General features: G+C 45.8%; 1 protein-coding gene across 1 annotated transcript in view; it reads left to right on the top strand.

Annotated features, from left to right (window-relative positions):
• ttn.2 (titin, tandem duplicate 2) overlaps positions 1 to 11489 on the top strand; it is a 236644-nt gene that overhangs the window by 199971 nt on the left and 25184 nt on the right. Inside the window, exons 217-229 of the mRNA XM_008292835.1 lie at positions 99 to 395; positions 1042 to 1629; positions 1732 to 2034; positions 2122 to 2418; positions 2846 to 3133; positions 3222 to 3521; positions 4988 to 5139; positions 5641 to 5791; positions 5887 to 6186; positions 6891 to 8657; positions 9212 to 9505; positions 9608 to 9895; positions 9991 to 10290. Of these exons, the coding sequence (XP_008291057.1) occupies positions 99 to 395; positions 1042 to 1629; positions 1732 to 2034; positions 2122 to 2418; positions 2846 to 3133; positions 3222 to 3521; positions 4988 to 5139; positions 5641 to 5791; positions 5887 to 6186; positions 6891 to 8657; positions 9212 to 9505; positions 9608 to 9895; positions 9991 to 10290 (5325 nt within the window). The remainder of the gene's footprint in view (positions 1 to 98; positions 396 to 1041; positions 1630 to 1731; positions 2035 to 2121; positions 2419 to 2845; positions 3134 to 3221; positions 3522 to 4987; positions 5140 to 5640; positions 5792 to 5886; positions 6187 to 6890; positions 8658 to 9211; positions 9506 to 9607; positions 9896 to 9990; positions 10291 to 11489) is intronic.

Here is an 11489-nt window from a genome sequence, read left to right as displayed (position 1 = left end):
GTCTTTTTAAAGGTTTATTTAGTAATTGAGAAACAATTTGCAACAAAAGACAGCACCTAATTCTTTTCAGTAAAATCCATGATGTCCTCTCTCTCCAGAAAAACCAAGTCCACCACCAAAACTGGGTGTGACAGATGTGACCAAGGAGAGTGTTTCCTTGGCCTGGGCCAAACCAGAACAAGATGGAGGCAGCAGAATCACTGGCTACCTGGTAGAAGCACTGGAGAAAGGCCAGGAGAAGTGGGTCAAGTGTGGCGTAACCAAGTTCATCCACATTACAGTGTCCGGTCTGAGGGAGAATGCAGAGTACTTCTTTAGAGTCAAAGCTGAGAACCATGCTGGATTCAGTGACGCTAAGGAGATGGTCACACCTATAGTGGTGAAAGACCAGCTTGGTAAGTTAGAAACTGATGATCAAATTCAGCATTATTGTCACTAATTACCTGTAATTATTGCATATAATCATAAAACCACTTGTCAGTGCAAATTACACAGTAGACAATTTTTCACTCTAGCAACTTGGGGCTGCTTTAGGGTGGCCTAAACCTTTACATGTGTGCTATGTATACAGTCACTGTAGAAGCTCTTTCAGGAATGTTTTTTTAAAGGAGAAAGAAGTACCAGTGTTTGCACTTTTGAGGGGCTCTGAAAAACTGCAGTGTGGGTCCTGACACTGATTGGTTCAACCTGGAGAGGACAACAAGAACAATTTTTTGGCCCTCTTGAGGCCCTCATCAAGTAGCAGTCTTCCCCTCTCTAACATCATCATCTTCAATGCAAAATTGACCATACAAGTTATTGACAAGCATCTGTTGTTCTATTTTTATGTGCTCATATCTAGTAGTTATTTGTCGTTTTTTGGGGGGTTAACCTTACATTCAAAGCTTGCGCTAGAAACAGGAAAACTTAAAGAGGCCAGTTATGGGGCTGTTTCTGTGAAAGTTTGGGCGACCTCGCACCTGACTTCTTACCATGGAAAATATCTAACATTAGACATATTTTCAACCATTTTAACCCCCTTTATTACCTTTTTTGCTCCAGAATCTCCCGAGATCAACATGAAGGACTTCCCCCACAACACAGTATATGTTAGAGCCGGCTCCACTCTCAAGTGTGAGATACCGCTGACGGGCCGTCCTTTGCCGAAAGTCGCTCTGTCCAAGGATAACGTGCTGCTCAAGTCCACAATGAGGTTCAACTCTGAGGTCACCCCTGACAGCATCAAGATCACTCTGCGCGAGAGCATAGCTGGAGACTCCGGACGCTATGAAATTACTGCCTCCAACTCCAGTGGAACCACCAAGTCGTTTGTAAACATTGTGGTTCTGGACAGGCCTAGTGCTCCACTCGGACCCGTGGAGCTGTTTGACGTCACAGAGGACAGTGTGAGCTTAAAGTGGCTCCCACCAGCATATGATGGTGGCAGCCCCATCACCAACTACATCCTTCAGAAGAGAGAGACGACTACGGCCAACTGGATGGACGTGTCTTCTGCTGTTGCCCGCTGCACAATGAAGATCATGAAGCTGACTACTGGCCTGGAGTACCAGTTCAGAATCAGGGCTGAGAACCGATACGGCATCAGCGAACACATCGACTCTCCGACTGTCACTGTCAGCCTTCCTTACAGTAAGCACATTTTGTTTTGCTTCACTCTGTTATCTTGACTTGCTTTACTTCTAACTCAGTGTTTTGTAATTTCTACTTTAAAATCTTCCTTTTTTCCGTCAGCTATTCCGGATGCTCCATCAACTCCTGAAATTACTGCTGTCACCAGGGAAACCATCACTGTCGCCTGGAAGGAACCCAAGTCAGACGGAGGCAGCCATGTGTTTGGCTACCACCTTCAGATGAAAGACAGGAACAGCATCCTTTGGCAAAGAGTTAACAAAATGGTGATCCGTGCTACACACTTCAAGGTCACCAACATAAATGCTGGACTCATTTATGAGTTCAAGGTGGCAGCAGAGAATGCTGCTGGAATCAGTGCTTTTAGCAAAGTTTCTGATGCAGTGCTGGCAATTGATGCCTGTGGTAAGTGAAGAGTTCCTGTACAAATGTAAGAAATCCCATTTTTACTGAAATCGTTTTTTAATGAGTTCTCACAATGTGTTCCTGCAGAGCCACCGATCAACCTGTGCATCAGCGACATCACGAAGAACACCATTAGCCTGACCTGGCAGAAACCCAGCTACGATGGTGGATCCCCAGTCACCGGCTACATCATCGAGAAGAGAGAGGGTGTTAGCACCAAGTGGTCCAAGGCTAACCTCACCAATGTCAGTGACACCCGCTACACTGTAACCGGCCTGACCCAGGACGAACAATACGAGTTTAGAGTCATGGCCAAGAACGCAGTTGGTTCAGTCAGCAATCCGTCCATGACCGCTGGACCAGCGACCTGCGTGGATACCTATGGTACATCTTCAGTATTTTTATTCCAAACTGCTGAGACGCAACAGCAATCAACATTTTTTTTTTACCTTTTTCTAAGAACAGTGAGAGAACCATAACTGTAGCTTTGATGGTCACCAGTACAGAAAAGCTGCAGTTATAGAATCACCAGTCAAATGTTCCCTTAACAAGGTTTAATAAACATTGTTCCCCACTAGTTATATTTCTACCACACAGCTTCACAACACCATGCCTAGTCAGTGCAACAACATGATTGGCTGAATGTTGCCCAGATGGGGCGAGACTGTCACAACTGCTGTCTTTTGACATCACTGAATTCTCCCATGGATTTATTTTCTGGACTCTTTAAGTGGTGACTCTCACTTAAATTGCAATGCATATATCCATCAGAATTTGAACTCACATAACTGTTTTCTGTTTTCTTATCCAGGTGCCCCAGAGATTGATATACCTCAGGAGTACCTGAATGAGGTAAAGCACAGGGCCGGATCGGATGTGGAGCTCAAATTTAACATCACAGCCAAACCTGCTCCCACCATCGAGTGGTTTAAGGACGGCAGAGAGCTGAAGCCAACTGCCCAGCTCTCTTTCAAACACATATTCGAGTCCACCAGTGTGTCTCTGAAGGAAACCACTCGTCTGAACTCTGGAACCTATGAGGTCAGAGTGAAGAACTCCCTGGGATCTGCATGTGCTGTCGTCAGGCTGCTCATTCAAGGTATTCACTGTCATATTTAGATTCATATATATATATGTTATATACATTACAGAGCCTGATGTGGTTGAATATGTCCTTCCTCTACCAGACAAGCCAGGTCCTCCTGATGGAGAGATTCAGTTTAAGAAGGTGACGGCCGACAACATCACCATCATGTGGTCGCCGCCTGCTGATGAGGGTGGCGCCATGGTGACTCATTACATCGTAGAAAAGAGAGAGACCAGCAGGATAATGTGGTCCATTGTCTCAGAGAAACTGGTCGACTGCATTGTAAACGTGCCCAGGCTCATCCAGGGCAACGAATACATCTTCAGAGTTCGTGGAGTCAACAAGTATGGCATCGGAGACCCGCTGGAGTCCGAACCAATCGTTGCCAAGAATGCATTTGGTAAGCAGATGGATTAGCCATAGTCATTCGCCACAACTACAGAGTACACTTTGGTGTAATAACTGATTTTATGTTGATATTGTGAAGCATCAGAAAGTGAATGAACAGTAGTCAAGTCTGGTTCTTTTAGTGCTCACTTTTGAGGTACTTGTACTTTACTTGAGCATTTCCCTGTTGTGCTCCTTCCTCCTTCCACCCCACATCTTCCATCCATCCATTATCTATACACCACTTAATCCTCACTAGGGTCGCGGGGGGCTGGAGCCTATCCCAGCCGACTCAGGGTGAAGGCAGGTTCACCTGGACAGGTAACCAGTCTATCACAGGGCTACACTTAGAGACAGACAACCAAGCACACTCACATTTACACCTACGGACAATTTACAATCACCAATTAACCTCAGCATGTTTCTGGACTGTGGGAGGAAGCCGGAGAACCCGGAGAGAACCCACGCTGCATGGGGAGAACATGGAGACTCCACGCAGGAAGATCCCGGGTGTCCTCACCGGGACGCCAACCGGCGACCTTCTAGCTGTGAGGCAACGGTGCTAACCACTGAGACACCTGCAGCCCCACCCCACATCTTAGTGGGAAATATTGTACTTTCTCCTCCTCACATCTACCAGATTATGCGCGAGATGCAGATACACATTCAAAGTTTACAACCTTCGTGTCTTTTTCCCAACAGCAGTCGGCTCAGTTCGCATCTCTGAGTTGTTAATGGGTTTCACTGAACAGTGATTGTTCCTCTAAACTTCTCTTTCATTTCAATAAATGTTCCACAGATCCAAAATCTCAGCAGAAATTCATGTGGTAGAAAAACTGAAAACACATTTGTGGGTCAGAACTTAGTTTGTTCTTCTTTCCTTCCCTGAATTCTGTTTGGAGCCTCAGACTTATCTGCTGGCTCTGAATATAAACTGGATATAAAGGACAGTAAAGCTGCTCCACCTGCAGCAGCTCCACCAGTGACCTGCTGCTGACACACTGATGTTCACAGTTAATAATCTAATGATGCATCAGTCAGAGGGACCAAACCAGCACTTTGACTGTAAACTACATTCTGCTGGTGCAGACTTTCACTGAAGGAGGACTTTTCTTTGCTGTGTTTTTCTCGAGTAAAGGATTTGCATTCTTCTTTCACCACTGCCTATTTTTAGTCAAAATACTTGGAAAGGTTCCCTGTTGTTTGAAAAGCTCCAATTGAAAACTCTCTTCTAGCATATCATTGCAAATCATAAATACTATGTTTCTGAAAGGAAATGACAAACATCAGTGATTGAAAAGCATCTCATTGTGAGCTTCAAGTGTAGTGACAGCAGGATGATGCTATAACACAGTTAGGAGGACTTACATGGTGAGCAGCATTTGATGGCTGAAATAAAGTGTAAGACGAAAACGATTCACAGTGATTATCCAAGCTTTGTCAAGTCTGTACTAACCTGATCATTTTGGTATCCTTCAGTTCCTCCCAGTGAGCCATCCAAGCCTAAAGTTTCCATGATCACCAAGTCCACCATGACAGTGATCTGGGAGAGACCAGCACTGGATGGAGGCAGCGACATCGACGGCTACTACCTGGAGAAAAGGGAGAAGAAGAGTCTGCAGTGGTTCAAGGTTTGTTTGCTGATCTGTTGTTCAAGCTTTTGCTTTTAACTACATCTAACTTCAACCGTGAAGGAGAGAGAACTCAGAAATGTCTTCTGTCAGTAGGACGCTGTTAGAATGACACAAATCAGGATGAACACAGAGTTGGTCGTTGGAGAATCAGTTGTAATGAGAAGCTCTCATTTTATTGTAATTACAGAATCTACTGTATTTATGGGGAAAAAAAACAATTACGAGACATATAAATTCATTTTGATAAAATATCGTTGTCCCAACGAAACCGCGTGGCACTCATGATATATTCAAGGACCGTCGGAAAGATAAAAATCCAGCGTCTCCTGGTTTTACAGTTTATGGCTCATAAATTGTGGCATTTTGTGTGTGTGTGTGTTTTTTTAAAGATAACATGTCTTTAAAAGCCGCTGGCAGTTTTGGGTTTTAGAAGGTTAAGCGTAAAAGCAGTCACACGATTGCTGGCATGTAAAAGCATAATTTTGTTAATTGTTCTAGGTGGTGAAAGGCACCATCAGAGACACCAGGCAGAAGGTCACCAACCTGGTTGAGAATAACGAGTACCAGTACAGAGTTTGTGCTGTCAACAAAGCTGGTGCAGGAAACTACTCTGAGCCTTCTGACCTCTACAAGGCCTATGACCCCATCGGTAGGATTTCAATTTGCACTTCGCACTGCCATCCTAAGATTCCTTTGTTATTGAGAATTTCTGAGCCAATATTTGTACCTGCTTGTCTGTTATAGATCTGCCTGGTGAACCTTCTAAACTGCGTGTGGTTGACTCCACAAAGACCTCCATCACCCTTGGCTGGGAGAAGCCCGTCTATGATGGGGGCAGCGAAATCACACACTACCTCTTGGAGCAGATGAACACAGAGGAAAAAGAATGGGTTACCATCAACCCACAGGTCAAGGCCTGTGAGTATGTGGTGTCCCACCTCAAGCCTGGTACTTACTACTTCTTCAGAGTCTCTGCTGTCAACTGCAAGGGCAAAGGAGAAGACATCAAAATGTACCAGCCTGTGCAGGCCAAAGATATATTAGGTTTGTATGCACACAACATGAGCTTTTTATTAGCTTTGTGATCAAGAGAAAATTCATTGAAAGCACAACTGCAGTTCACTAAGCATTGAAAAGCTGAATAAATCTATCACTTTCCAGTGGTGTTTCTAACTGCAGAAGCCAACTGGACTTTTTTGGGTCTTTTTGGTTTTGACGACAGTTCACCTTCACCTTCAGTCACTGGGTTCTAGGTGATTGGGGAGGAAGTCCTAGCTATTAATTCTCAACCCAAATCACATTGCTCTTGGCCAGTTAACAATCCAAGACTCACAGGCCTTGAAGGGTTAATGATGGTGAAGCTATCTGGGGAGGGAACTCAGGACTGCATTATAATGTGTTAAGAGGAGGGGCTCACAACACCACCGACCTGTAACACAGTCCTGCAGTCTCACTCCAGACAGTTTCACCACCATTTACCCCTTGAGTCATGTGATTTGAGGGTGAAAATAAATACTTGAGACTCGGTGTCTGTCAGCTGGAACTGAGGAATCCTCTTTGATGAAGAGTAAATGCCTTAAAGAACCAAAAAGAGAATTCCAGCTGCCCTTAACTGAAGCATTTAGAAACACCATGACCTGGACCACTGAGAATCTACACTGACGTACTTCTGATGGTGTATAATAACTGTACCCTTCTTAATGTAATTGTAATTTTTCCCCCATTTTTGTTCCACTTCTGCTCAACAGAGGAAGCTGATTTAGACTTGGATGTTTCCATGACAACCCAGTATACAGCCAGGGCTGGCCGTGACGTGGAGGTGTTCATCCCTCTGAAGGGACGCCCTGCGCCCAATGTCACCTGGCGACGTGGTGACCGCAACATGACTGGTGACAACAGATACACCATCACCAGCACCGAGAGAGCCACCACGTGTGTCATCCCCAAGGTTACTCGTGATGACTGCGGCAAATACATGCTGGAGATTGAGAACGGTGTTGGGGAACCAAAGATAATCACCGTTTCCCTCAAGGTTCTGGACAGTCCCTCCACCTGCCAAAAAATGATGATCAAGAATGTGACAAGAGGAAAACTGACTCTCAGCTGGGAAGCTCCATCAATCGACGGTGGCTCCCCTGTCACTAATTACATTGTGGAAAAGAAGGCCTCCACCATGAAGGCTTACCAGGTGATCACCGCCGAGTGTCTCAACACAACTTACAAGGTGTCAGGCCTGGAGGAGGATATAGCGTACTTCTTCCGTGTGTCTGCTGAGAATGAATACGGTGTGGGAGACACCTGTGAAACTACCGAGCCAGTCAGAGCGACAGAAACTCCAGGGGCTGTTAAAGACTTGGTGATGGTGGACTCTACAGTGAACTCTGTCACACTTCAGTGGACCAGACCGGACCATGATGGTGGCAGCCACATCAGTGACTACATCATTGAGAAGAGAACCAAGGAAGACCCTACCTGGACTTTAGGTGCAACATGCAAGCGCTGCACCTGTGAGGTGACAGGACTCAAGGAGAATGCTGTCATGGATTTCAGAGTGTTTGCCAAGAATGAGAAAGGCAACAGCGACTTCTCCCAGATTGGTCCGATCACAGTGATGGACTTTATCATTCCACCTGAGGCAAGCCTCACTGATTACCCTAATGGAGAGCTTGCTGTCCGTATTGGTCAGAATATCCACATTGAACTACCATTCAAGGGTAAACCAAGACCTGCGACAAGCTGGCTAAAGGACAATCTGCCTCTGAAGGAAAGCGAGAAGGTTCGCTTCAGGACAACCGACAACAAGACTGCAGTAACAGTCAGAGGAGCCAAGAAGGAGCATGCTGGCCAGTACACCCTGGTTCTGGACAACAGAGCTGTCAAGAGCTATTTTGACATCAATGTGATCACTCTGGGACCCCCCTCAGTGCCTGTTGGTCCCATCCGCTTCGATGAGATCAAAGCGCAGAGCATCATCATCTCCTGGGATGAGCCAAAGGAAGACGGAGGTGGTGAGATCACATGCTACAGTGTGGAAAAACGTGAAACCTCCCAGGCCAACTGGAAGATGGTCTGCTCCAGTGTCGTCAGGACGACTTTCAAGATTCCCAACCTGGTCAAGGGAACTCAGTACCAGTTCAGAGTCCGAGCTGAGAACAAATATGGAGTCAGCGAACCGCTCACTTCCTCGGACATTGTTGCCCAGCACCAGTACAAACCTCCAGGCCCCCCTGGAAAGCCAGTCGCCTACAACATTACCAGTGATGGCATGACCATCAAGTGGGAGGCACCAGGCTTTGATGGAGGTTCCCCAATTTTGGGTTACCATGTTGAGAAGAAGGATAGAAACAGCCTCTTGTGGCAGAAGGTGAACTCTACTATCATCTCTAACAGGGAGTACAGGATCATTGGTCTCATGGAGGGTCTGGAGTATTCCTTCAGAGTCTACGCTGAAAACAACGCCGGACTCAGCCCTGTCAGTGAGCAGAGCAAACATGCACTGGCTATCTCCCCTGTGGGTGAGTACATGCAGAGTACTACGTCTGTCAGTGTACAGGGATAGAGTGACCTCCGGGTCAGACTAGAAGATGTAAAAGGGCTGGGCCATACAGCTGACAAACGTATCACGACTGAATGTTTATTTTCTGTTAAAAAGTGTTCTCACCTGACACATGTTCAGTTCCGTTAAGTAACATGTGGAGGAACAAAGAGAGCAACCAAGCTGGAGCTGCCTTCACCTTCATAGCATGCTTGGAGTTTGTTTATGCAACTAAACTTTGTGTTTTATGGGTTTTCATTTGCATCAGGCGCATTTAAGTGAAACTATCAAACCATTTTCTTATTGCTGTTGATTGAGTGTCTGTCACTGGCACATATTGCTATCGTTGCTATCGCACAGGCCAAGGATAGGATTCAGTTTCATTTTGCAGTTGTTCCTCCAAGTGTTTCACCTGGAAGCGAGGACAAGCTGCTCACCGAGCTTCATCAGATGTGTTAGAAATGTGTCTCCTACATAAATGTTGCATTACTATCAGGTACTATGGATTAATTGTGTCCGACTCACCTCGATCAGATCCACCTGGCACCCCTGTCTGCATCGATGTGACCAGAGACTCCGTCACCCTGCAGTGGGAGATTCCCAAGAGGGACGGTGGCAGCAAAATTGTTGCCTATAGCGTGGAGAGGCGCCAAGGTAGAGGCAAATGGCTGCGATGCAACTTCACTGACATCAGTGAGCCGCAGTTCTCAGTGACAGGCCTATCCGCTGGGGACAGATTTGAGTTCAGAGTGATCGCCAGGAATGCTGTCGGCACAGTCAGTCCACCGTCAAACTCTTCTGGATACATCATGACCAAGGATGAGAGCAGTATGTACTTTCAGTTATGAAAAACGGATGTTCATAAGTATGATTTTCACTTCTCATGTCCCTTTGATTGCACCAATTCCTCATTCATTCGTTCCTTTTCAGTTGCTCCTGAGATTGAATGGGCTAAAGACCAGGTGCTCACCCTGAGGGCCGGAGAGAATGTAAAGCTCGGCTGCAGCATCACTGGACGTCCACTTCCCCAGATAGTTTGGTACAAAGACGGCAAAGAGATTGACAAGAGGACCATGATTGACATTGAGATCACCACTGGTATTGGCACCAGCAGTGTGTTTATCCGCGATGCTGACAGGAACCACCGCGGCATTTACACTGTAGAGGCCAGAAACAGCTCTGGTTCTAAGAAGGCTGATGTTAATGTCAGAGTGCAAGGTTGGTAAACAAAGATATCTAATCCAAAATACCACATATGTTGATAAAATCCCACTTTCATGCTCATTTAAGCTTAACCCTCTGTGTGCCTGCAGACACCCCTGGACCTGTCGAGGGTCCCATCCGTTTCACCGGCATCACGGCTGAGAAGTGCACTGTGTGGTGGAACCCCCCAGAGAACGACGGCTGTGCTGCCATAACCCACTACGTGGTAGAGAAGAGGGAGACGTCCAGACTTTCCTGGGCATTGGTCACCTCCAAGTGTGAAGCTTGCTCTTACAATGCAGCCAACCTCATTAAAGGCAACGAGTACCAATTCAGAATCTCTGCCGTGAACAAATTTGGTGTTGGCAAACCTCTGGACTCCGACCCCATCATCGCACAGATGCAGTACAGTGAGTAACGTCATTCAGTTATTGTCTGACAAATCCACTAAACCTTAACTCTCTGAATTCCAACAAGTTTATTTGCTCCTGTCACATTTTTCCTCACTATGGACCCATTTTTTACTGACAGCACAGTTAAAATGACAAAATCAGGTTTTGTTTTTTTTTTCAAAATTTTAAAGGCCCTAAGTCAACATTTCAAACATTTTTCAAGTGTCCACAGATACTACCAACACTGGAAAAAATGGAGGGTCCACAAACTACAGATACTATAGATATTTAACTCTTTAAATTCGTTCCATCCTCACCTCCTCTCTCCTTGTGTAAAAACTATTCATTTGAAAATGTTTCACCGTGGGCCACAGCTAAGAAGTCAACTCTCAGTCATGGAGGAACTATGTTTACTTTTTGCAGAATCAGATACAAATCCTTTATTTTTTAGAGAACTTTTAAATGAGACGTAGAATAAAGTGATTTTAGAATATCAGCATGTACCTTAGATTTGATTTTTTTTTTTTACTGCACAACACACACAATCAGTCCAAGGACTGTCAAAAAGCTGATTCTTTGCTTGGACACTTTCTTGCATATAGACTGTATTATTTTTGCATTATTAAAAACAACAACATAGCTGTCAAAGTTGCTGACTGGTTTTGGACTCAGAGAGTTAAAAATTTCTATTAGATCCAAACAATCACAGCACTTCAACAACAAGAGAAAACTACCTCCAAATTTAAAATAATAAAAATAATTAAAGCCGCAAGCGGCGATGGACGGGTCCTCGCCCTACGCTTGTCGGCCGTCGCGCGCGGCGGGGTGTGGGGCAAACCTGCTCCGGGCGGGACTGTGATCCGGTATGTCGAGTTTGGGGGGAGATTGGAGCAAGTGTGGCCTAGTTACGAGCCACTTCCTCTTTAGTGGCGAGCCGCGGCGGCGTGCGTGTTGGCCGGGGTGGAAACGCGCTCTGGCTGAGACTCGGAGCACGCGTGTAAAATTTCAGGCCGATTGAAGCACAGACACAGCACGTCTCGTATTCTGGTGTTTTATGGCGTTGTGGCCAAATTCAGGGGGGCGCCATTTCCACGCCGTCACACTTGTGCGGACCGTTTTACTAACGTGTAATCACCACCTCCTGTAGTTTGTGCTGACCAAATTTCAGGTGTGTACGACCTTCCCTGTAGGAGGAGATAGATTGTGAAAATGGCCAA

Source organism: Stegastes partitus, unplaced genomic scaffold, assembly GCF_000690725.1.
Source record: "Stegastes partitus isolate 25-593 unplaced genomic scaffold, Stegastes_partitus-1.0.2 Scaffold837, whole genome shotgun sequence".
Taxonomy (NCBI): Eukaryota; Metazoa; Chordata; class Actinopteri; family Pomacentridae; genus Stegastes; species Stegastes partitus.
The sequence above is the reverse complement of the archived record's forward strand: the minus strand, read 5'-3'. Positions and strand labels throughout refer to the sequence as shown.